The sequence below is a fragment of the Loxodonta africana genome, chromosome 1, assembly GCF_030014295.1.
Source record: "Loxodonta africana isolate mLoxAfr1 chromosome 1, mLoxAfr1.hap2, whole genome shotgun sequence".
NCBI classification, from domain to species: domain Eukaryota; kingdom Metazoa; phylum Chordata; class Mammalia; order Proboscidea; family Elephantidae; genus Loxodonta; species Loxodonta africana.
The window spans coordinates 89,517,466-89,544,653 of NC_087342.1; the positions used below are offsets into that span (position 1 = coordinate 89,517,466).

A 27,188-nucleotide genomic window follows, 5' to 3' on the forward strand; every position below is an offset into this window, starting at 1 on the left:
TCTCACTTGCTTTTTTAATCTCTTTTATATCTCAGAAAAGACTGATTTAAGACACACCCTACAGTAGTCCTGCCTTATTAACATAACAAAGAAATTCCATTCCCAAATAGGATTATGACCACAGATATAGGGGTTAGGATTTATAACGCTTATTTTGGGGGGACACAATTCAATCCATAACATTCCACCCACTGGCCCCCAAATTCATGTCCTTCCCACATGCAAAATACATTCACCCCATCACGTCATTCCCAAAGTCTTAAATCAACTTCAAATCTCACGTCTGAATCATCTAAATCAAATATGGGTGAGACTTCAGGCATATTCCATCCTGGGGCAAAATTTCTCTTCATGTGCAAACCTCTGAAATCTAGAATACAAGTTATCTGTTTCCGAGGTATAATGGTGGAGCAGGTACAAGGTAGACATTTCCACTACAAATGGGAGAAATTAGAGGGAAAGAAGGGATAAAAGGTACCAAGCAATTCCAAAACCCAGCAGAACAATTTACGTTACCTCTCAAGACTTGAAAACAATCCTCTGTTCTTTGGGACCATCTGGGTAATGGCCCTGCCCTCCGGATTCTGAGTGGAGGGCCCTTGGCCCTGGGCTTCAGCTCCACTTTGTAGGCAAACTGAGATGGCCGCTCTACTCTCTTGGCTTTGGGTGGCCCTATGCTCCTAGTCCATCTGAGTGTCAACTCCATACCCTGGGCCCCAGCAGCCTCCATTCCTCTTTCCCTTGGTCATGGCAGTCCTGCTCCCTCAGCTTTGGACAGCCAGCCCCATCCCCATGGCACTCTTGAACAACAGCCCCCTACTATGGAACCGATTTGGTGAAGATCTCTTTTAAACCTAGGACAGCGTGACTCCACCCTTTGAAACCTATGCAGCCCTGCTTCCGATGTTCCTTCCAACAGTACTGCTCCACAGATTGTCCTTTTTTTGTCTCGGAGGACAACAGATGTAGCTCCTTTGGCCTGTTTGCTGCCTGAGGAATTCCAACAGGCAGACGTTATCTTTCCTATCGTTCTTTCTCTGTCCTCTTCAGTCTAAGCTAATGGGTTTTCTGCTCTGGTAATTGGTTAGATCCATCAATCATAGGCCTAATCTCTTTAACAAAAGGTTGTGTAGCTAAGTCCTTGATGAAAATTCTAGACCACATGTCCTTAGTTTGTACAACAGAATTTTTGTTCATTCTGCATAGTTCATTTTTAAGTCCATCTCTTTCCTCTTGCATTTTACTGTAAGTGGCAAAGAGAAACCACACGGCTCCTTTACGATCTTGCTTAGAAATCTCCTCAGCTAATATCCACATTCTTCACTTACAGGTTCTAACTTCCATCAAACATTTGAACATAATTCAGATAAGTTCTTTACCACTGCATAAAAAGCATCACCCTTCTTCCGTCATCTACTCACATGTTCATCATTTTCTTTTAAAGTCTCACCAAAAGCACATTTAACATCCACATTTCTAGCAACATTCTGTTGCTGGCACCATACATATTCTCTAAGACTTGACTATAGGTCTCCTCACTTCCTTCTGAGCCCTCATCAGATTGCCTTTGGAGTCCATAATTCTACCAAGTCTCTTCAAGGCAATCTAGGTGTTTTCTATTAGGCACCTTAAAACTCTTTCATCTGTACCCATTACCCAAATCTAAAAGTGCTTCACATTTTAGGTATCTGTTAGAGCAGCACCCCACTTCTCGGTACCAAATTCTGTCTTAGTTACCTAGTGCTGCTATAACAGAAATACCATTAATGAGTGGCTTTAACCAACAGAAATTTATTTTCTCACAGTTTAGGGGGCTAGAAGTCTGAATTCAAGGTGCCAGCTTTGGGGGAATGCTTCCTCTGACAGCTCTGGAGGAAGATCCTTGTCTCTTGGACCTTCTGCTCCTGGGCAATCTTCCTGTGGCTTGGTGTCTCCTCCCACTTCTGCTCTGTTGCTTGCTTATTTAATCGCTCTTGCATTTCAAAAGAGATTGATTTAAAACACACCCTATACTAATCCTGTCTTATTAACATGACAAAGAAAACCTTTCTCGAATAGGATTATAACCACAGATACAGGGGTCAGGAATTTACAACATATATTTTTTTGGGGAGACACAATTCAGTCCATAACAATGTGTGGTTATTTTCTTAGGATAAATCCCTGAAAGAGAAATCTTTGTTTCAATATGTAAACACATTTAAATTGTTGAGACATTTTGCAAAATTGTCCTTTAGAAATTTTGTACAAGTTTTTCATCCAATCCACCTCTATGGCAGTTTGTTTTACCTACCAAAAAAAAAAAAACAAAAACCCAGTGCCGTCAAGTTGATTCCGACTCACAGCGACCCTATAGGACAGAGAGAGTTTCCAAGGAGCACCTGGAGTATTCAAACTGCCAACCCTTGGGTTAGCAGCTGCAGCCCTTAACCACTACACCACCAGGGTTTCCATGTTTTACCTACAGCCTAGCAAATACTTTTACTGTTTATTTTTATCTTTTCCAAGTTAAATTTTTATTCCTATTTCTTATTCCACATTTTTATTTTTGCTCGCATTGATTTATTACTGATATATTTGTTTGACATTTGCATTTCTTCTTTTCTCAACTGCTTTCTAGTAAGGTTTGATCATAATTGGGTCTGTTAAATGATAAAATACTGAACTGAAGAAAAGAGAGAAGAAAAAAAAAAAAAAAAAGCTGCCTGGCCATCCAGGAAGTGATCTGCCACTCACACCTACACTCCAGGTTGTTAGAAGCTGGCCTGGCACTCAAAGCTAGGCCATGTTATTCTCCTGTTGGACATAAATCATCTCATAAGACACCAACATCAGACAACATCACTCTGAGACCATTCTAAATTGAGACAAAACCAGACCACTTCATAATTTTTAATGTTGTTACCAATTATAGCTTCATCCTCACTCTAGCCTGCCTTCCCTAGAGATAAGATTTATTGAGATCCCCAATCATGGAATTGCCCCAGCTTCCTGACAGTACCCAATCTAGAGGCAACTCTGATTCCTTCTCCCTCCCCAGTTGACTTGATGGCAATGGCTAAAATCACCAAAGTAAAGCCAACTCCATATGAAGATGCCCTATGGTTCCCTGTGGTGTGCATTCTCTCTTGCCAAAACATGTAATAAACACAACTTGTTCAACTACAGGTACGTTCCTGTAGTCTTTGGTGGTCTTTGGCTGAAAGGCACTGGCATGTTACCCTTTTGTTTGTCAAATTGTTTATGTGTCTTTGAGTTTGATTATGGGCTTATATTTGTATATTTGCGAGTTTGTGTTTGCCATAGAGAAGTTTTTAATTTTTCTTGAGTTTTTCAACTTTGTTTCATGCTTAGAGAATTTTTTTTTTCACTCCACAATTGTAATATTTCATGTACATTTTCATCTAGGTAGAAACAATGAGGAAAAGGGGTCTGAGGGTGAAGGGAAACAGAGAAAACATTTGAATTTGGGAGAAGTAGAGAGAAATAGGTAAAGAATTATAAGGTAGTGGAATTCTAAGGTTTTAAGTTCATGTTTCATAATTTACAAAATACATCTACAGGGCCTACAGGGTATTTGATATATGTGATATTCAATAAATATATTCTCTTGGGCTAAGTGAAGACTTGTTTGCCTTCTTGAGTTCACCAGCTTAAAGAAAACAATCACACCATGAATCCCAATATTTAGACGAGGATTGGCACTAGGAATGAACATTTGTGAATGCTTGAGGCCTTAAGGTGATAAGTCATGTTCTGGATAATGTCTATAGACTCCAGTTATTAAATACCTATTAATTAAAATTTTGTGGGCACTCTGTATTTTAAGGATATGTCTGAGACCCATGTAGAAAAATCCATGGCTTTTAACTAAAGGTCATTTTAATACACTTCAATCTATAAATCACGCAGTATTATTTTGGGGGAGAGATTGAAAACTCAGAACACCCTAGATATGTACTGTCAAATACAGTAGTACTATCCAGTTGTGGCTATTTAAATTAATAAAATGAAAGGTCAAGTGCTCAGTTGCAGTAGCCACATTTCAAGCATTCAGTAGCCACCCCTGGCTAGTGGCTACTGTGTTGGACAGCACAGATATACAATACCTTTTTTTTCATCACAGAAAGTTCTATTGACAGCACTGTTCTTGATGGTTTACGGCCCTCAAGTCAGGTGCCTTAGATTCATTTATAATGAGGGGCCCTTATTATCTCTCCCACAGATTGCATTGCATCAGACTTCCAACTGTCGGGGATATGGATATACATTAAGCTGGTGTGTGACATAACCAAAGCACATCATGAGTGAATCTCTATCTGGTGTCTTCAGGCACAAATGTTCCCAGTTACAAAGAGGAAACATCATTCCCTCCACCTCAGTTTTCTGAATGAGCACATTCTCTGTCATTAAATTTTCAGGGGGTAAGTTCTTTTCTAGAAGAACCCATGGGAAGAGACCTAAGCTAAGCTTTGGGAGACAGTCTAGCTCAGGGAGAGGGATCCTGGGAGGTGAAGAGGAGGCAAAGAGGCTGTGGCCATTTAGTGGACTCCCTGGTTTACTCAGAACAGCAGTTCTCAAACTGATCTGTGGAAATCTTAGAGTCACTGAGAGCCTTTCACAAGATCCATGAAGTCAAAACAATTGTTATAACATTACAGGCAATCCCCAGGTTACAAATGAGATCTTTTCCTAAATGTGTCTTTAAGTCTAATTTGTAGGTAAGTCAGAACAGGTGCATATGGTTTCTATTGACAGTCAGTTAGTCAAATATTTGTCTTAGTATACAGTATACATTTTACCTTTCTATGCATATAAAACACTTAAGAAACACTTGTAAATACACTAAAACATCTTAAACACAAAGGTCAAAAAGTAGTGCAGGCATTCCTTATTATGAACCATTGTATGTAACTCAGGTAGGCTTTACAGCAGTCCATTCTTAAGTACCAACCAAAAACCAAACCTAAACCCTTTGCTGTTGAGTCAATTCCGACTCTTAGCGACCCTATGGGCAGAGTAGACCTGCCCCATAGGGTTTCCAAGGAGCTCCTGGTGAATTCGAACTGGCAACCTTTTAGTTAACAGCCGTAGCTCTTAACCACTACGCCACCAGGGTTTCCTCTTAAGTACCAGTTGTCCATAAATCTGACATTCTTAACCTGGGGACTTGCTGTACTAAGAAATTTTTAGTCTTCCTCACTGTGTTGATACTTGCACTAAGGAAAATCAGCTGTGAACTTAGCAAGGCTCAAGACTGTGTCATCAAACTTCAGTAGTAATTGTATTCTTCACCTTCATCTACTTGCAGGAAGATAACAAGAGCAAAACCAGCTTCACTTAAAGATGTACTGATTGAAGCATTAAAAGATATTAACCTTATTAAATCACCATCCTCCAGTGCACATCTTCATATCCTATGTGATGAAGTGGGAAGTATATATAAAGCGCTTCTACATTCCAAAGTATGATGTTTGGCTCAAGGAAAATAATTTGTGATCTGAACTAGCTTTTTCTTTTTTTTTTTTTTTTAATGGAATATCATTTTCACTTGAAAGAAGGAATGAGAAACTATCTTGGATATTGGACACTTTCTTGGAAACTAATAATTAGCTAGCCTGTCATTTTAAGAGAGCCAACTGATAGTATTGTCCTCAATGATAAAATGGAACCTCTCAAGAGATGAGAATATTAGAAAACTTGTACCCACCGCAAGTTTGACAGCTTTCTAAACTTTAGAAATTTTTCTGCTGGGATCAGTGGTAATACTAACAAATGTGACTTTTTGACATTTTGTAATGAAATGTGTCAACCCTGGAAGAGCTGCACACTCAGTGACCTAATGCATCACTTCAAAAAATCATGCATTAGTGCAAGATTCATCCAATGTGCAAGATGGCCCTGTGGGTTTTAATGAACAGAATACAAAATATTCAATAATAAGGTTTCCGATTGCAACTAACCTTTAAGAAACTACTGCTTCGGTAGTTTTAGTGAAGTATCAGAGGTGAACACACAATTACTTGGAAATGCTATTAAAAATACTCCTCCCTTTTCCAAGTTCATATCTGTGTGACACTGAATTTTTTTGTATCCACCTCAACCAAACTAACAGACTGAATGCAGAAACAGATACGAAAATCCCGAAGTCTTCTACTGACACAGATGAGAAAGAGATGTGCAAAGACGTAAAATGATCCACTCTTCTCACTACATTGTTTTATTCTGGAAAATATTTATTTTGCATGAAAACATACTATCTCTGTTAATGTTTAATGGGTTATTAATATTATTTTAAATTAATTTAAAATTTGAATTGTTTCATTCTCTCATATGCTTAAGATGGGTAGCTATAACCCACATAAACAAAACCTTTCAGTCCCTCATTAATTTGTAAAAGTAATAGAAGTTCTAAGGAGCCCTAGTACCTTAATAGTTAAGCTCTTGTCTGCTACCAAAGGTTGGTGGTCAAAGCCACCAGCTGCTTCACAGAAGAAAAGACCCGGTGATCTGCTCCTTCAGATATTACAGCCTAGGAAACCCAAGGGGCAGTTCCACTCTGTCATGTAGGGCCGCTATGAATCCACTCCAGGGCACAAAACAAGAACAACATAAACCCACCCACTGCCTTCCAGTCGCTTCGGACTCATAGCGACCCTGTAGGACAGAATTGAACTGCCCAATAGAGTCTCCAAGGAGCACCTGATGGACGTGAACTGCCAAAGTCTTGGTTAGCAGCTGTAACACTTAACCACTATGCCACAAGGGTTTCCTCTATGAACAACACAGAAAAAAAAAAAAAAAAGAACAACACAGAGATTCTGAAATTAACAAAAACCTCTGACTTAAGCAGGTCTTGGTCCAGGACTCAAGGAGACAGTGCAGCAAAGAAGGGTCGGTGCAGGAGACGGATCAGGGCAAAGTCCCAGGGCCCGGGCAGGCACTCAGGTCCGATGGCGGTGTCAGGGGTGGGGTGGCCTAGTGTTGGGGATTCCCCGTCTCCCCAGAGTTTCGCTTCTCCTTCTCACAACCTGTGTCAGCTCCTTCTGCCTGGACACACATGACGTCACCGCAGTTGTCACTACAGTTGGGTCTCCGATTTCTGGAGCAGCCAATCACCGTCACCGCGGTTCCGGGTTGTAAGGTCGGTTCGGGGCGGCCCAGACGCAGATTCTCCCTAGAACCCCAGTACCCGGGTCATGGCGCCCCGGGCCCTCCTCCTGCTGCTCTCGGGGGCCCTGGCCCTGACCCAGACCCGGGCGGGTGAGTGCGGGGTCGGGGGGGAAACGGCCTCTGCGGAGGGAGGAGCGAGGGGACCGCTCGGCGGGGACGCAGGACCCTCGGGGAAGCCGCCACCGCCCAGAGCCCCCACCCCGGCCCTACACCCCGGCCCTGCTCCTCCCGCCGCCCCTTCTCCGTCCACGAGCCCCTCACCCCTCACCCCTTCTCCCCTCCCCGCCCCGATCGACCCCGGACCCGGGCCCGCGCGGGGAGGGAGGGGTCGGTGGTCTCAGCCGCTCCCCGCCCCCAGGCTCCCACTCCCTGCGGTATTTCGACACCGCTGTGTCCCGGCCCGGCCGCGGGGAGCCCCGCTTCATCACCGTCGGCTACGTGGACGACACGCAGTTCGTGCGGTTCGACAGCGACGCCGCGAACCCGAGGATGGAGCCGCGGGCGCCGTGGATCGAGCAGGAGGGGCCGGAGTATTGGGATCGGAACACACAGATCGCCAAGGACAGCGCACAGACTTCCCGAGTGGGCCTGCGGACCCTGCGCGGCTACTACAACCAGAGCGACGCCGGTGAGTGAGAGACGCCGGGCCCGGGTCGCAGGTCACGGGTCCCCTCGTCCCCACGGCCGCGTCGCCCCGAGTCCCCGGGTCCGAACCTCGCCCCGAGGCCGCGGGACCCGCCCGGGAAGAGCCGCAGAGATTCAACCCGGTTTCGTTTTCAGTTTAGAACCGTTTGGGCTCCGACCAATGGCGGCCCGCCTGGGGTGGTGGGGGCGGGGCTGACGGGGGCGGGGCTGACGGCGGGGACTGGGTCAGGGTCTCACACCATCCAGGTGATGTACGGCTGTGAAGTGGGGCCCGACGGGTGCCTCCTCCGCGGGTACAATCAGCACGCCTACGACGGCGCCGACTACATCGCCCTGAACGAGGACCTGAGCTCCTGGACGGCGGCGGACACGGCCGCTCAGATCACCCAGCGCAAGTGGGAAGAGGCCGGGGTGGCCGAGGATGATAAAGCCTACTTGGAGGGCTTGTGTGTGGAGTCGCTCCGCAGATACCTGGAGAAGGGGAAGGAGTCTCTGCAGCGCGCAGGTACGAGGGGCTGTGGCGCCTCCCAAACTCACTTTGAGTTGGGACTGTGTCCACCCTTGTGGACTTTCAAAAGGAAAATGGAATAGACGCCAAAATACCACCCCCTTCTCTGGGAGTGGAGAGTGAGGAGTTACACCATATTTCCAGATCCTATACCAGAGACCAACCCTGTAGGGTCGCTGTGAGTTGGAATCCACTCGACGGCGGTGGGTTTGGTTTTTTTTTTTTTTTTTTTGGGTGGTGGTACTTCCTCAGAGGAGCCCTTCTTTCAGAGACAGTTAAAAGGATCCATTCATTCTAGGGATAGATTTTTTTTTTTTTTAGAAGGAGAGATAATTCCTGACTGATCGGAAGCTTTCTTTGATCCTGGAATTGACCTTGAAAACCACCAGGAACTTTTTCTCTCAAGTCTTGTTCTCTGCGCCATACCCAATGATTTTGGAGGTCTCATTCTAGCTTTTCTGAGTTTGTTGGCCTCCACTCAAGTCAGAACTAGAAATCCCTATTCTCAGACACCTGGAGCCTTCTACTCTGGGCTTCCTCACCCTACTTCTAGAACTTTCCAAGGAATAAGAGATTATGCCAGATACCTGTTCCAGGCTGGTTTTGCACTCCCTCCCCTATTTCACTTGTCTTGACCATTTTCAGGATGGTCACATGAGCACTGCTCAGGTAGCCCATGGGAGGTGATGGGAAGTTCCTGAATTTTCTGACTTATTCCCTCAGACCCCCCTGAAGCACACATAACCCACCACACCATCTCTGACCGTGAGGCCACGCTGAGATGCTGGGCCCTGGGCTTCTATCCTGCGGAGATCACCCTGACCTGGCAGCGGGACGGAGAGGACCAGACCCAGGACATGGAGCTTGTGGAAACCAGGCCTGCAGGGGACGGAACCTTCCAGAAGTGGGCAGCCATAGTGGTGCCCTCTGGAGAGGAGCAGAGATACACGTGCCATGTGCAGCATGAGGGGCTGCTCAAGCCTCTCACCCTGAGATGGGGTAAGTCGGGGAGGCAAAGATGTAGCCCCTTCTCGGCAAAGCAGGGGTCCTTGTGGGCACAGCAGCAGGGTCACGGCCTCTCACTTTCCCCTCCCTTTCCAGAGTCCCGTTCTCAGTCCCCTGCCATCATCATGGGAATCATTGCTGGCCTGGTATTCCTTGTGGTCGTTGTAGCTGTGGTGGCTGGAGCTGTCATCTGGAGGAAGAAGAGCTCAGGTAGAAATAGGGGTGAGGCCTGAATTTTCTTGTACCACTGCAAGTTTCAAACCGCAGATAGGAGTTTGCCTGCCTTCTGCCTCTACTGTGAAGCACCATCCACACGCTGCACATACCCAGTCTGTGTTGTGTGCTAACACTTATTCTTTTGTAAAGCACACGTGAACATGAAGACAGATTTTTTCACCTTAATTCTGGTGATGGGGACCTGATTCCCACAGGGGAAGGTCCCTGCTGAGGACAGAGCTCTAGGAAGGTGATGGGTCCAGTCCCTGCACATCTCTTCTATTCTTGTTTCCTGATCCTGCACTGGGTCTGTAGTCACAGTTCAGAGGTCAAAGAAATGGCCAACTCTTCTAGAGCCTTATGGTTCTGCCTCCTTCTAATCTCTCAAAGGATGTTTTCTTCCCACAGGTGGAAAAGGAGGGAACTATGCTCAGGATAGAAGTAAGTATGGAGGGGTGTGATCCCTGAGACCCCTGGGATAGTGTAGACGGGATCCTGTGGGGAGTCCCACCCCACCTCCTTTAGTCTCACCACCTCCTGTGGGCTCTGACCAGATCCTGTTTTTGGCTTCTCCAGGCAGCAACAGTTCCCAGGGTTCTGATGTGTCTCTCTTGGCTTCTAAAGGTGAGATCCTGGGGGCCTGACATGGGAGAGGGGTTGGGGCAGAGGGGACACAACTTGGCTATGGGCATTCTTTGTATTTGGACATTTTGAGCATGTGGTGGACTATTCAGTATGTCAACACTTAACGGTGACTGACCCAAACTTGTTCATGATTACTTTCTTTCGTAGCTTGAGATGGCTAGCTGCCTTGTGTGGGACTGAAGGATATAAGATTTATTCACCCCCTCCCCCCGACTTGGCAACTTCAAGAACCCCTGACTTCTCTTTCTGCAACTGGTGTCTGGATGTATCTGCATTCCTGTCAGCATAATATGAGGACATGGGGAGACTAGCCCCACCTCCCTACCAGGACCCCCTCCGCACACTGACCTGTGTCCATTCCCTGATCCATGTTTCTGATCCAGCAGAGACAGGGCTGTGAAGTCCCCATCCCTGTTGTAACTTCCTGTTGCTTTGAGCGGCAATGTCTCACTTCCCTGCTGGAAATGACAATCTGGATATTAATTTGTTTTTTCAAAATCTTGCTATGAAGTGTGGTTGATGGGTCAATTAAAAGAAAGGAAAATTCTGAAAATTTCAGAGAGGCAATAAATGAACTCTTAATAACCTTCCAGAATCCTGTGTTTGCTGTGTTGAGTCTTTTGCAGGCAGAACAGGAGAAGGCCATGGAGTAGCTGAGCTTGCATGGGGCCTGTGCCCTGATCATGCTCAGTACTTCGTGGGCTTTGACACGGTCACCTCTTGGCTGGGTCATCTTCACTGCCCTGTTGTCCTTGTCTCCTTAGTAGAACCTTGTCCCACCAGGACCTGTGATCACAGGAACTCAGATATCACCTGGGCCTTGTCCTGTCTCCAGGACACTGGACAGCTAGGACTTTGTATGGCTGGTCAGCCTAGACTCAGCCCTGGCCCAGCCCTCAGCCATCATCACTGTGTGGTTATCTTTATGTCTTGTTTGTTGTAGAGGATTATGCCTGTTCTTGTTCTTGTGCATGAGTTCTTGTTCTTGGCCCATCCTCGTCTGGGTAATCGCATCTCTGACAGCACCAGGAGTTACTTTCCTGTCATCCCTGCAAGGCCCAGGGTGACCCATGCACACAGGACTCTCTGTGGTATTCAGAAACAAATTTTCAGACTACTCCACCTCTTTGCCTCCTTCTAGGACCATCCTTGGGTTATTCTTTCCATTTTTCCCCTAACCTCTTTTTAAAGAACCAGATTCTGGAATTAGCAGAGAAGGAGGATCTGGTAACTTCTCATCATGATAAATTCCTGTTGTGTTTCCATTTTCTGCTCACCTACCTTCTCTCCCTGCTCTTCGGTCTATAATCCTAGTGCTGGCTCCTTCCAAACTGATGGCTATCTAAAGCAGACTCTCATTTACACTCGCAGTTGATTGGAAAATAGGGCCCCTAAGCCTAGGATTGTTCCTTTCTGAAGATGGAAATGAACTTGTGCACTGTAGTGAGCAGGGGGATGGATGAGGAAAGGAGGGAGGAGAGCCGCCCTTGTGAGAAAAGTCCAGGCGGCATTAATGTCAGTGTGAGTGGATGTTGTGCTATAGCTGCCACAAAACAGCATGTGGTCTGAGGTTACATTGATAAAGACACTGTCTTTAGGGAGGTACTCTACACTACAGAATCATTCATTCTACTGATACTTGCTGAGTGCTGGCTATGTAACACTGTTTTTGCATCTGGGAAACATAAGTGAACTAAAAACACAAAAATTGTCAACCTTCTCGATCACGTGTTCTAGTGGGGAGAGACAAGCTATACGAGCATAGAAATAAGGGAAATGTTTATATCAGAGGGCAGTAAGTGCAATGGGGAAGGGGACCCAGAGTGTGGGTGTGTGGGGAGAGGGAAGACAGCTGCCGTACTAGGGTGATAAGTGTGGGCCTCCTTGAGAAGGTGACCTCTGAGGGAAAATTTGAAGGACATGACAGAATTAGCCATGAGGATGTCTGGAGAAGTTCTTTCAACACTGAGGGAACATCCAGTGCAGACACACTAGGGCAAGAGGGTGTCTGTGTTCTGGGACCAGCAAGGAGGCCAGTGTGGCTGCAGCAGAGTCATTGAGATGAAGTCAGAGGTACAACCAAACCGTTTAGGCCCTGAGGATATTGGAAGAGTTTTTGGCTTTTCTTTGGGTGAGATGAGTTACAAGACAGTTTTGAGCAAAAGAGAGACATGGTACAACTTCTCTTTTAAAAAAGAATCACTCTGGCTGCTGTGCTGAGAATAGAGTTCAGAAGGGCAAGCAAGGCAATAGGGAAAACAGAAATTTGGGTAGTATTCCAGCTACAGATATTGGTGGCTTCAACCCCATGTCAGCAGTGGAAAAAGTGGAACATGATGGGATTCTTGATATGTGTTGAACTTTAAGGACTTCCTAATGGATTGCATTTGGAATCTGAGAGAAAGTGAGGAGTCAGGGAGGATACCAAAAGATGGTTCTGATGTCCATAAAATTGGGGAAGACCCTGTAAGGAGACTTTTTGTGGGGAGGGCATTACAGTCTATCTCAGTTTCAGAATCTGAGATAGACATACAAGTGAGACTATCAAGAATAACCAAAAAAAAAAAAAAAAACACAGCCCTCAATTTGATTACAGCTTATAGCAACCATTATATATACATTAAACAATGTAATCAAAAAGCAAGATAATCTGACTACATGCAGACACACACACAAGCACACACACAAAAACTCCAACTATACACTACCTACAGCAGACACACTTCATGTTCAAAGGTACAAATAGATTGAAAGTAAAAGAATGGAAAATAATATATTATGCAAACAGCAACCACAAGAAGGTCCTAGTGGCTACACTAATATCAGACAAAATAGACTCTAAAGTAAAAAATCTTACTGGAGTTAAAGAAGGACATTTTGTAATGATCAAAGAATCAATTCATCAGAAGGATGTAAGAATTATTAATGTATATGCATATAATAATAGAACATCAAAGTATGATAAAGCAAAAACAAAAATGAAGGAGGAAATTGAGAATACAATAATAATAGTTGAAGACTTCAATACTCCGTTTTCAATGGCTGGAACAACTGGCAGAAGATCAACAAAGATTTACTGTTGACCAAGCTTAGAGGACTTGAACAACCCTATAAACCAACTAGACCTAAGCGACATCTATAGAACACTCCACCCAGTAATAGCAGAACGTGCATTTTTCTCAAGTGCACAGGGAACATTTTCCAGAATAGAATGTATGCTACACCATAAAACATGCTGTAATAAATTTAAAAGAATAGAAATAATGCAAATTATGTTCTCCAGCCACAACCTGAGGTAATTATAAATAACAGAAAGAAATTTGGGAAATTTACATATATATGTGGAAATTAAACAACACACTCTTAAATAACCAATGGGTCAAAGAAGAAACCAAAACAGAAATTAGAAAATACTGTGACATAAATGAAAATGAAGACACAACGTACCAAAACTTATGGGATACTATTAAAGTAGTACTTACAGGAAAATTTATAGATGTAAAAGCCTACATTAAAAGACAGGAAAGAAGTCAAATTCATAACCTAATCACTAAGACATTGGGGAAAAAAAAAAAAGCAAACTAAACCTGAAGAAAGCAGAAGGAAGGAAATGATAAAAATGAGAGTGGAAATTCGTGAAATAGAGCATAGAAAAACAGTACAGAAAATAAGAAACAAAATTTCGTTCTTTGAAAAGATTTAAAAAAGAAAAATTGACAGAACTTTAGCCAGACTCACCAAAGGAAAAAGAAAACTCAAACTACTAAAATCTGGAATGAAAAAAAGGACATTACTTCAGAAATAAATAGGACTATAAGGGAATACTATGAGGTCTTCAAAGTGGTAAAAAGCAAAGATGTCACTCTGAGGACAAGGTTTGCCTGACCTAAGCCATGATATTTTCAGTTGCCTCATATGCATATGAAAGCTGGACAATGAATAAGGAAGACCAGAAAAGAATGCCTTTGAATTATGGTATTGGCAAAGAATATTGAATATACCATGAACTGCCAGAAGTACGGCACAGATCTGCCTTGGAAGAAGTACAGCCAGAATGGTCCTCAGAAGTGAAGATGGTGAGACTTGGAAATGTTATCGTGAGGGATCATTCCCTGGAAAATAACGTCATGCTTGGTAAAGTAGAGGGTCAGCGAAATAGAGGTAGACCCTCAGCAAGATGGATTGGAACAGTGGATGCAATGATGGGCTCAAACATAGCAACCATTGTGAGGATGGCATAGGACCCAGCAGCGTTTCATTCTGTTGTGCATAGGGTCTCTGTGAGTCAGAACTGACTTGACGGCACCTAACAACAACAACACTATGAACAATTTTATGTCAACAAATTAGATAACCTAGAATAAACAAATTCCTATGAAGACATAAACTACTGAACCGGACTCAAGACTAAATAGAAAATCTGAATAGAACAGGTAAGGAAATTGAATTAACAATTAAAAAAAAAAAAAAAAAACTTCCCACAAGTAATAGCCAAGGTTGAAAGGCCTTCACTAATGAATACTATCAAACATTAAAATAATTAATATGAATTCTTCACAAGCTAGTGCAAAAAATAGAAGAGGAGGTAATGCTTCTCAACTCCTTCTATTAGGCCAGTATTATTTTGATTAAAAAAACCAGAGAAAGACATCACAAGGAAAGAAAATCCTCAACGAAACACTAGCAAACCAAATTCATCAATATAGAAAAATAATTATACACTATGACTAAATTGGATTTATCCCAGGAATATAAGTTTAGTTTAACATCTAAAAACCGATTAATGAGATACATCATATCAATAGAATAAAAAACAAAAATCACATGACCATCTCTATAGCTGTAGAAAAAGCATTTCACACAATCCAGCACCCTTTCATGATTAAAACACTCAACAAACCCAAAATAGAGGGGAACTCCCTCACCACAATAAATGGCATCTATGAAAAAACTCATACTACCATTAGACTCAATAGTGAATGATTAAATGCTTTCTTTGTAAGTTCAGGAAAAAGACGAAAGTGTCTTCTCTCACCATTTCTATTCCACATAGTACTGGAGGTTCTAGCAAATGCAGTTAGGCAAGTCAATGAAATAAAGAGCATTCATACTGGAAAGGAAGAGTAGTATTATCTCCATTTGCAGATGAAATGACCTTGTATATAGAAAATCCCAAGGAATCCACTAAAAAGAAAATAAACGAGTCCAGCAATTTTGTAGGATAAACTATCAATATATTAAAAATCTGTTTTATATCTGTACACTTGCAATAAACCATCCTGAAATGATATTAAGAAAATTTTATTTACAATAGCATCAGAAAAGAATAAAATAGGAATTAATTTGACAAATGAAGTGCAAAACTTATACCACAAAAACTTTAAGAACAACATCTGTAGCTGGAAATAAATAAAGACTTAAATAAAAGGTAAGACATCCAATGGTCTTGGATCAGAAGACTGTATATTATTATGATGGCAATACTCCCCAAATTGACGTACATATTCAATGTAATCTCTGTTAAAATCCCAGCAAGTTTCTTTGCAGAAACTGACAACTTGATCTTAAAAATCCCATAGAAATTCAAAGGACACAAAATGGCTTAAAAACTCTTGAGAAAGAAGAACAAAGTTGAGGACTCACACTTTCTGATTAGAAAACTTACCACAAAGTTACAGTAAGCAAGACAGTGTAATAGTGGCATAAGGGCAAACATGTACATCAATGAAATAGGATTGAGAGTCCATAAATTAACCCTCAGATTTACAGTCATTTGTATTTCAACAAGAGTGACAAAACAATTCTATGGGAGAAAGAATAGTCTTTTCAACAAATAATTTTGGGAAAACTAGATATCCACATGGAAAAGGATCAAGTAGGACCTTTACAGAATTATCTCAAAATGGAACAAAGATCCAAATGTAAGAGCTAAAACTATAAAACTCTTAGAAAACATAGGCATAAGTCTTCATAACCTTGGAATAGGCAATGGTTTCCTAAATATGACACCAAAAGCACTATTAATAAAAGAAAAATAGATAAATTGGACTTCCTGAAAATTTTTTTTAAAAATATGCTTCAAAGTATGCCATCAAAAAAGTCAACATACAACTCCCAGATTGGGAGAAAATATTCGAAAATCAGGTAACAAATAACCCCCACATGTCAGTTTGTTGTACTCTGGGGACTTGCATGTGGCTGTGATGCTGGGAGCTATGCCACCAGTATTCGAATACCAGCAGGGTGACTCATGGTAGACAGGTTTCAGCTGAGCTTCCAGACTAAGACAGACTAGGAAGAAGGGCCTAGTGTTCTACTTCTGAAAAGAATTAGCCAGTGAAAACTTTATGAATAGAGGCGGAACATTGTTTGATATAGTGCCGGAAGATGAGCCCCTCTGGTTAGAAGGCACTCAAAAGACAACTGGGGAAGAGCTGCCTCCTCAAAGTAGAGTCGACCTTCATAACATGGATGGAGTCAAGCTTTCGGGACCTTCATTTTCTGATGTGGCATGACTCGAAATAAGGGACAGCTGCAAACATCCTTTAATAATCAGAACGTGGAATGTAGGAAGTATGAATCTAGGAAAATTTGAAATAGTCAAAAATGAAATGGAACACCTAAACATTGATATCCTAGGCATTAGTGAGTTGACACGGACTGGTACTATCCATTTCCAATCAGAAAATCATATAGTCTACTATGCCAGGAATGACAGCTTGAAGAAAAATGGTGTGGCATTCATGGTCAAAAAGAACTGTTCAAGATCTTTTCTGAAGTACAATGCTCCCAGTGATGGGATAATATCCATAGGCTTACAAGGAACACCAGTTAATACGACTATTATTCAAACTTACACACCAACCACTAAGGCCAAAGAAGAAGAAATTGAAGATTATTACCAATGTCTGCAGTCTGAAATGGATCAAACACACAATCAGGATGCATTGATAATTAATGGTACCTGGAATGTAAAAGCTGGAGGAGCTCAGATGCCCCACCACACTTTTTTTTGTAGAAACGCATGCAGCCCTGCTTCCTGTGCTCCTTCCAACAGTTCTGCTGATCTCCAAGCTGCTCCAGGGATGGTCCTTTTCTTTTCTTGGAGGAAAACAGATGTAGCTCCTTTACCCTGTATCCTGTTTCTAGAATTTCAATAGGCAGACCGCATTCCTTTCTTCTTCCTCTTTCCCCTTCAGTCTAAGCTAATGGGTTTTCTGCTCTGGTAGTTGGTTAGATATCAGTCGCAGGGTTGATCTCTTTAACAAAACATTATGTAGCCACACCCTTGGTGAAAATTCTGAAGCATGTGTCTTTAGTTTCTACAAGAGAATTTTCCTAATATTTAAGTTTTGTTTTCACTTTTCAAGTTCATTTTTAAGTCCCTTTCTTTCTTCTTAAATTTTAGTATAAAAGTGAAAAGAAACCATGTGGCCCCTTTAGAATCTTGCTTAGAAATCCCATCAGTCAGATATTCAAATTCATCACTTACAAGTTCTACCTTCCACGAAACATTTGAAATAATTCAGACGAGTTCTTTGCCACTGCATAGAAAACATGGCCCTTCCTTCACTGTCCACTCCCATGTTCATTATTTTCTTTTAAAGCCTCACCAGAAGCACGTTTAACAACAGAAACACCACAAGTGGATGGCTTTAACAAACAAAAATTTATTCTCTAACAGTTTAGGTGGCCAGAACTTTGAATTCAGGGTGTCAGCTCTAAGAGAAGGCCTTCTCTCTCTGTTGACGCTGAAGGAAAGTCCTTGTTTCTTTTAGTTTCTACATCTGGGCAATCTTCGTGTGCCTTGGCATCTGTCTTCCTCCATCTCCACTCTTTGGCTTGCTTTTTAATCTCTTATATCTCAAAAGAGATGGACTCAAGACACACCCAGCACTAATCCTATCTCATTAACATAGTAGAGACAACTCATTCTCAAATGGAATTATAACCACAGGCATAGAGGTTAGGATTTACAACACACATTTTGAGGGGACATACTTTAGACCATAACAACTACCAAACTTGGACCTTCTGCTGACATCCAGGAGGTGGAACTAATTGTCCCCAGACCAGATAATACCATTTGGGCCATATTTTGGGGACAATCATATCCCCTGCTGCTGGCCACAGATGACCTCTGACTCTAGTTCCTGCTGTGTTGCTGTGCCCCTTTTTTCCCTGAGAAGGTCCTACTGCCATCAGCATTGATTGGTACGTCTTGCTGCATGAGGGTAGATAACACTCACCAAGTTGTATAGATAGCCAAGGACATACACCAAAGGAGCCATAATGCCATTCTGTTGACTGAACAGATTGAGGAAATAAAATTCTCTCCTTTTCTACTCTGGTTTTCCTGCATGAAATGGGCAGACTGGCTGTGAATGAACTTTGAAATCATAGTTTGTCTCCTTATAGGTTTCTGGATCTTGAAGATGCCTTGTCTCCAAACTCAGGCATTACAAAATAACATACAACTTGGATTATAAAACAACATGGAGAGGATGGATTGTTATATAAATGAGCCAAAGACAGCCTCTATGTATTAGTCTCAGGTGTGTATTTCTTCATAACAGATGGGCACCATTACCCAAAAAGCTTAACGGCACCAAACTGAAATTTTTACACATTTAGTTTAAAAATTAAGTAAAACTTTGAGTTTGATCCATCTCTTTCCTCTCACATTTTACTAGAAGCAGCAAGAAGAAACCGTGTGGAAAAATGAGCATATTTTTAGTCACTTAGAGCCATCCTGTTTTACCAAACTAAAAACCAAATCCATTGCTGTCGAGTCAATTCCAATTCATAGTGACCCTAAAGGACAGAGTAGAACTGCTCCCTAGGGCTTCCAAGGAGCAGCTGATTAGATTTGAACTGCTACCCTTTTGGTTAGCAGCCAAATGCTTAACCTTTCCATCACCAGGGTTCTTGCCTGTTTTGCATACCCCATGAAACTGCACCCCACATCTTCTAGTCCTAGATAAGATAAAAGCCTGTAGGTCCTGCTGCTCTTCAGAGCTCTCTCACCCAGAGACTCCCCCCAACCCCCTTGCTGCAGAGGCACATAGCCTAGGCAGGTTTCGGCTCCCCAACTTTTCTCTCCTCTCCCCTGGGAGTTCCTTTGCCCTCTTCTCCTTTTGGTGACTTCCTGTGCCGCTGACTCTAGGGGACCTCCTGCTGTGGGACACCATCCCCTGTATGCAGTTATCAATGCATCTGACCCAATAAATGATGTGTTGTGCAACTTTGCTATCTCATGGTCATATCTTTTCCCTTGATCAGCCCCAAATTAGCTCTAACTCACTGTATATGTACAAGGCAAAATTATGAGGGAGACAAAACTCAGAGTTATCAGAAGTAGTGTAGGGAACGAGAAGAACTGAGAAGATGCACAAAGAAAGGCAGATCCATCAATGAGGGAGGGAGAGACCCACTTATACTACAGTTGGTTCAATAGGACAGTGTAGTTTTTAGGGTTATGCTTTATTTTACCAACAACAACAACAACAAAAACTAACAGTGACTTAAACAGAAGGTGGATTCCTGGGTGGCATAAATGATCAAGTGCTCGAATACCAGCTGAAAGGTTGGTAGTTTGAACCCATTCAGAGGCACTTCAGAAGACAGCCCTGGTAATTTGCTTCCTAGAGGTCAAAACCTTGAAAACGCTTATGGATCAGTTCTACTCTGCACACGTCGGGTTGCTGTGAGTCAAAATCTACTCCATTGCAACTAACAACAACAAATAAGAGATAAGCTTGTTTCACTCTCACATGAACACTTTCTGAGTGAGTAGTCCAGGGCCAGTAGGGAGAATCTGCCCTGTGATACCAATGACTCAGAATCTTCCCAGTGCCCACTTACTGACCACTAGGATGTGGTCCTCATACAAATGGCTCAGGACTGCACTACACTCATCACCTCTCCACTCCAGCAAGTAGGAAGGACAAAAGCTAAGGAGAATTTCACTCCCTTAACTTTGAGGACACTAATTGGAAATTGCACAGATCATTTGCTGTAACATCCTTTTGTCCAGAACTTAGTCACAGAACTTATACCTAGCTGCAAGGGAGGCTGGGAAAAATATTATTTATTTTGGGTACTCAGGAATGTGGAGCAGTGAGAGCTCTCATTCACTGTGGGGAGTAGGGTGAGGCATGTGGATTGATATCGTCACTTTGGGTAATATTTTGAAATTTCCTAATAAAATTGAACATGTGCATACTTTATGGCTCCTAGGTATATACCCTAATAAAACTTGTATACATTCCCTAGGAATAATATGCAAGAATGTTGATAGCAGTATTGGTTAGGTTGCTTAGAGACAACTCAAATGTCCATCAACAACAGGATGGATAGATGTATGACGGAATACTATACATCAAGAGGGGGCAGTGGTGGTTCAGTGGTAGAATTCCCACTTTCTGCGCAGGAGACCCTGTTTGATTTCAGGTCGAGGCACCTCAAGCACAGCCACCACTCATCTGTCAGTGGAGGCTTTTGGGTTGCCATGATGCTGAACAGATTTCAGTGGAGCTTCAGGCTAAGATAGAATAGGAAAAAAAGCCTGGTGATCTGCTTCCAAAAATCAGCTAATAAAAATCCTATGGATCACAATAGTTTGATCCCTTTTTGCATGGGTTCGCCAGAAGTCAGGCTCCTCTTATCTTTTCCCAACCTGCTTTGTAAGTCTTACAGAGCAACAGGAAATGGTAAAACAGATCCTGTTCCCATTGATGTAGACCTTGAGGCATCAGTTAGAGAGTTCTCTTTAACTCACCAAGGAAGCATTCAGGGTATAGTCAACCAACATACTCATGCTTTTGGGAACTTTGGGATTATTCTAGACCTTATGGATGGGAACCTGGATTCTCTTCCTGTTGTTTCAGGGCCCTAACATTTCCCTAGACCATAACATGTGAAGGGGAATAGGTTGGAAAAAGTGCAGAAAAAAAATAACAGGGAATAGGAAAGGCCAGTGAAGGAGTATTCGTGGAGATCTGGTGAGGGATATCCTCCCGCGTTTGCAAGAAGGCAAAAGGACAGATTGAAGGCTGGAGGATGGAAAAAATGACCATCATATGTGCTTTAGAGAAAGAAGTTTTCTGACGCTCCTGGGAGGAGGATGGGATGAAAATGTTAGGGAGTTTGTGTGCAGAAACGAAATCAGCAGAGAAGAGGAGGAAGGATGAGAGAGAAGTGGAAATACAAGGGCTAGGGTGCAGACATAGAATCCTAACACCCAGAGAGAGGATGGAGGAGAGAATGCAGCTCATGTTGACTGGTGGGAGGTGAGGTGGGTGGTCTCAGAGGAAAAGCAGGCAGTGAGAGGAATGGTACACAGAGAAGGGCCTCCTTGGGCTCAGGTACAGGACACTCAGTCAGATAGCCCTGGCCCAGGGTGTGGGAGTGTGTCCAGGGATGAGTGGAAACCCTGGGCAGTGCAGAGTTGGACCCTCGTCCCTAGATCCCATGCATGCCAGGGATGTGTATGGACCATCTGTCCTTTGTGACAGCAAGGGCAGGACTCAGAGGGGTCTGTGAACCAAACAGTGGGAGCTGGATTATTGTGATCTGGTGGCTAATTTGAGAAGGAATCTAAAGACTCTGCCCCCATCATAGCAAGCAAGACCATGGTGACAAGTGGCAGGGGCTGGGTCCAGGGCTACAAGTCACCAAGACTTTGCCCTGGTTTCAAATATAAAGCTTCTCAAGTTCCAGTACCTTTTTTGAAGAATGTAAGCAGAGATCCTATGCTAGGAATCTACTTAGTCAGTCCAGCACTAGTTACATTTTCTTCTTCTAAAATGAGACCACAGTGAGGACTGCTCAGCCAACACACTGGGAAGGGAGGGGAAAGGATCTTCCTCTGGGAGGGAGCATTGGCATCTCTAGTTGATTTAATTCAAAATATTGATGATGACAGTTGCATCACTCCTTATTTTTAAAATTTGACTAAATATAGCAAAAATTAGTCTTAATCCATAGTAATAGAGCTTTATCTGGCAAAGACCACATTCTCCAGCCTCCCTTGAGCCTAACTATTGCTGTGTGATTAAGTTCTGGCTAATAAGACAAAGCAGATGTGAAGTTGTGGGTTTTGTCCTTAAAGGAAGAGGTCTTTTCCTCCTTCGCCCTCTTTCCCCTACTCTGCTCCTGGACCATGGACATGGTATTTAGCTATCTTAGTCATGATAATAGGGACAACATCTCAGGGACAGTAGAGAAGGAAGATAATAGGAACCAAAAAAAAAAAATCTCATTCCCGTCTAGTCGACCCTACAGGACAGAGTGGAACTGCTCCATAGAGTTTCCAAGGAGCACCTGGTAGATTCAAACTGCCGACCTTTGGGTTACCAGCTATAGCTCTTAACTACTACGTCACCAGGGTTTCCAATAGGAACCTGGATGCCTAGAAAACCTCGTGGTACAGAGCCATCCTAGCACCCCTGGATAGCCGGCTGCACCGTCATGTGAGACACACGTAAGCTTCTATCCTGTTTACGCCACTGTTATTTGGATTTCTGCAGTACACAACTGAATTAATACCCTAACAAATACACGTAGACAGAATAGGACTCCCCAGGAGTGGGTGGCTGTTGAGAAGAACAGAGATCTATTTACTGTGCACCATTGTGTGCTGCCTGGAATATTTATTTTAGTTGGGAGAAGGGAGAGCTGGGACACAGTGGACAGCACATGGGGAATGGAGACTGTCACCTTCTTCATTTTTGTAGTCATGGGGGCTTCCCTGAGGGAGAGTTTAGGCTCACCAGGTCTTAGATTTGGGAGTCTTTAGATTTCTTCACTTCCTGCCTTCTTTACAGATTTTGTTCATCCCAGCCAGGATTAGGACCACTGCTGTTGACCTCCTCCTCATTATCCTGTCTGATGGCAGGGACTGTGGAGGCTGAGGTTTGGAGGAGTGACCCGTTCAGGTAGAAAAGGAATGCAGGGGTCATCTGACATGGTGTACTGTGGGGAGTCTGTGTTTCCCCAGCTTGGCTTCAGCAGGCTACCATGACACACTAGACCCAGTTCACATACATCCTGTCCCCTGGTGATCCCGAAATATATATTCCATCACTTTCGCCATATTCTATTTCTTACAAGAGAATCAATAGGTCCAGCGAATTCTCAAAGGGAGTGGTTTACACAAGGAGGTGAATACAAGAGGTGGGGATCATTGGGGCCATCTTGGAAGCCTGTGCACCACAAGGGTAACTCTGGGAACTGTGTGAATGCACAGCATCTCACAGTGCTGTAGCCAGGGATGCAGAGAACGGACCTAGATACAGAGATCCAGCTGAAGGGATGTTGTGCTTACCCGCCAGGAAGACAGATCAAAGTTACGATCCATGAATGGCATTCCAGTCCAACAGTTAATTTTGGGATTAAAAAGAGGTAATTTTGTTAAGTAGAAACAGAAAGCTTAGAAAATGAAAAGAAAGCCACAAGTTCAGACTGTTAATGTTCTCTCTCATGGACTAGACAAATTGCAACGCTCATTTTATTAAATAATTACATAGTGTCTTACTTAATAGCGCTGCTGTAACACAAATGCCACACGTGCATGGTTTAGAGAAAAGAACTTTAGTTTTCTCACAGTTCCGTAGGTTAAAAGTCCAAATCAGAGTGTTGGTTGTGTCGAATCCTTCTTTGTCCGTAGCCCTGGGTGTTTCTTTGGATCCTTGGCCATCCTCAGATGGCATCTCTGTGTGTCTCTGTGTCTCATCTGCTCTTTTTATAACTCAGGAGTGATTAGATTTAGAGCCCACACTACTAGGGTATGGTCTAATTATAACACAAAAACTCCTATTTCCAAACAGGATTATATCCACAGGTAAAAAACCAGTTGCTGACAAGTCGATTCTGACTCATAATGACCCTATAGAATAAAGTTAAACTGCCCCATAGGGTTTCCTAGGTTGTCATTTTTATGGAAAAAGATCCAAACCCAAATCACCAGATCTTTATTTCCCCTCCAGAGCAGCTGCTGGTTTCGAAACATTGACCTTTCAGTTAGCAGCTGGGCACTTAACCACTATGCCACCAGGGCTCCTTTGCCTACACAATGAGGCTCCAATAAAGGCTCTGGACAAAAACTCCATGAGCTTCCCTTGGTGAAAGACATTTATGCACATAGGAAGGCAGTGCATTGCTTTGTGGGACATGGAAGCTTCATGTTAGCAAATAGCTCCTCTCACCTTATGTGTTTCTTCATTTGTATCCTATTTGCCATAATAAAACAGTAATCATAAGTATAGCACTTTCCTTGAGTTCTGTGAGTCATTCCACTGAACTACCAAACCGAAAGGAGTGTTGAGAGGCCACAAGTCAGAAGCGAAGGGGCCCTGGAGACTCCCAAGCTTACATCTGGCATCCTGAGAAAGTAGTGGGAAATCCCAGATTTGTAGCCAGCAAGGCAGATGTGACAGTGTTGTAAGTTTCCCCAAGCTTGGCCAGACTTGGCAGTCCGAAGGGCTGTGCCCTACAACTTGTAAGGTCTGACCAACTCTGAGTGGTTAGTTAGGGTCGAAGGAAGAAGTACTGCATGCGTAGCTGAATTAGAGCTGACTTCAATAGATTTAAATTGGGATTTAATTCCTTCAATTTAGTTGTATCAGAGAAGCGGAATAGATAATATTTGACTGATCCACACATTTTGTGTCAGAAATGGAATAGGCTACACTGATCCTCACAGACATATTAAATTTTTTCAAAGCTGTTTGATTTTGGGGTCTTGCTTTTAATACCTGCCATGTGAAACCAGAACAGTGTTTAGTTCAGGGCTAATTATTCCCAATTCTAACACAAGACCCTTCTGAATACTCACTCTACCCAATTGCCAGAGAATTATGAGTTCCTCCAGTCTGGCTGGTGGAAAAGCACTATCCCCAGCCATGTGGAGCACTAGGTACTGTTCCCTGTAGTCCTTTTGGACTGTTCTTTTCCCATCCTTGGGTAGTTTCCTTACATGGGTGCCCTGATCAGCTGAAGACCTGACGGAATCCCTCTGCAGGCTTCTAGTGCTTTTTTATTCTGCTCTCTTTTCTATAGGTCCTCACTTTGTGAATTCGAATTGTCCTGGCCTCCCAAAATTCACATCTCTGTCGCCTTACCTAAAACAAAACAAAATACAAACAAAACCTGTTCGGCTCTGTTAGGGTTTTTCCTTCCTGCACTGTGTCCTGGAAGCTCTGTCCAGGAAGGAAGCTGGACAAGTGCAGTCTCACCTCTTTTTTTTCTCTCTTTTTATGGGTCACAATCCTATGGTGCCTGTTGTCCAGTGTCTGAAAATGCTGTTTTATATCTTTGTCTGAATTTGTTGTTGTTTATGGAAGGAGAGAAAATCTGATTCCTGTTACTCCATCACAGCCCAACAACAAAAACCAAACTCGTCGCCCTTGAGTCAATTCTGACTCATGGCAACCCCATGTGTTACAGTGTAGAACTGCTTCATAGGGTTTTCTTGGCTATAAACTTTACGGAAGCAAATTGCCAGGCCATTCTCCCATGATGCTGCTCGGTGGATTCGAATCCTTAAACTTTAGGTTAATAAGTGCTAACTGTGCTACAATAAAGCAAAGTCCATAAACTGATTTTTTTAATTCAAATTGTTGTTATCTTTTCATCTCTAAAAATTCTATTTGTTTCTGTATCTAAAAGCTATATGTTTTAATTTCCTATGTTTTGCAGGCATTTTCAAGATTATCATTTTTTTTCTTCATACATAATCACCATGTTTATGTTATATTCTGTTCCAGAAACTTTCTGAGCCTTTTATTATTCACTTTTGTTTCACATGTTTTTCAGTCATGTTGTCTTTTTCCCATTTGTACATACACATTTCTTGCTATGAGCTGCTCCTTTTCCTTGTGAAATTATTTCTGTAAATTCTTTGACATACAGGTTAAGCATGGATTTCTCTAGAGATTTGTGTTTTGGGTCACCACCAATCCAGGCCTATTATCTACTAAATTCATGAATTAAGGTTATTTTGGCCCACAATGGTGAAGCAAATTTGGACAACAAACCCAAGAAAGGCTGTCTAGTGGTTACAAATTCTCAGACACTGTTATTTTGCCTTTTTTTTGTTGTTTTTTTTTTTTCCTTTGGCTCAAAGGCAAATTTCCTTGGAACACTCTTGCATTGGGGGTTAAAGCAGATTTCCTTTTGCTTCACCTTTACTCTGAGGGTATGAACCCTTGGTTTCCCAAATTTTCCAAGGTGAGGAGTCTCCTATTACACTCCCCACCTGAACAGGCTCCGGGCATCATCTCCTGTCTCCTACAGCTTGTGAGCCTGAGAAATCCAAAGCTATGATTTTCCAGAGTTGAAAATGCCTTCAGGGTAAATACAGCTTTTTTCTCTGAATTCTTGCCCACATTTATGTTTTTCCCACATAAATGATTATTCTCTTGTTTGTTCTTCTATGCTTTTTGGATGCTTTCTATATTTAATCTATTATTTTTAGTTGTTTTTAGCGGAAGAGGCAACCCTAACACTCAGCCTGCCATATTACTGGGAAAGAATTCCCGTTACTGATTATTTCCTGTTTTTTACCTGCCACCAAGTGCTAGAATAAAACTCCCATCTAGACCCATTATACAAAAAGTGTGGCCTGTGGACTAGGACTGCGCAGTGAACAGTTTTTTACCAGCCCACAATGAGATATATATAGAAATTGAGAGTGAGAGTAAGCAAGTAAACTTCTACTTTATCTTGTCACAGACTGGTAACAGCCAAGCAAAAGACAAGCGTTTCTATCATGTCCTTGAGCCTGCTAAAAACAGTTTGGTAACCATCTCTTTATTGACAAGACATTGAGTAGCACTGTGTCCAAACTACAATATGTTTTAGACTTCTGTGGGTGTTACAGATTGAATTGTGTCCGTTCAAAATGTGTGTTGTAAATCCTAACCCCTATAAAACAAAAAAACAACCCCTATACCTTTGGTTATAATCCCATTTGGGAATGAGTTTTCTTTGTCAT

At 42.7% G+C, this 27,188-nt stretch overlaps 1 protein-coding gene across 2 annotated transcripts in view; it reads left to right on the forward strand.

Annotated features, from left to right (window-relative positions):
• LOC100676584 (HLA class I histocompatibility antigen, A alpha chain-like) overlaps positions 1-10,779 on the forward strand; it is a 177,275-nt gene extending 166,496 nt beyond the window's left edge. Inside the window, exons 5-8 of one of the 2 annotated variants that reach the window (XM_064282765.1) lie at positions 9,428-9,541; positions 9,956-9,988; positions 10,124-10,171; positions 10,340-10,779. In XM_064282765.1, coding sequence (XP_064138835.1) covers positions 9,428-9,541; positions 9,956-9,988; positions 10,124-10,171; positions 10,340-10,344 — 200 coding nt within the window. In that variant the 3' untranslated portion in view covers positions 10,345-10,779. The remainder of the gene's footprint in view (positions 1-9,427; positions 9,542-9,955; positions 9,989-10,123; positions 10,172-10,339) is intronic. The other variant, XM_064282760.1, reaches the window with a different exon arrangement.
• Positions 10,780-27,188: the final 16,409 nt, after the last annotated feature.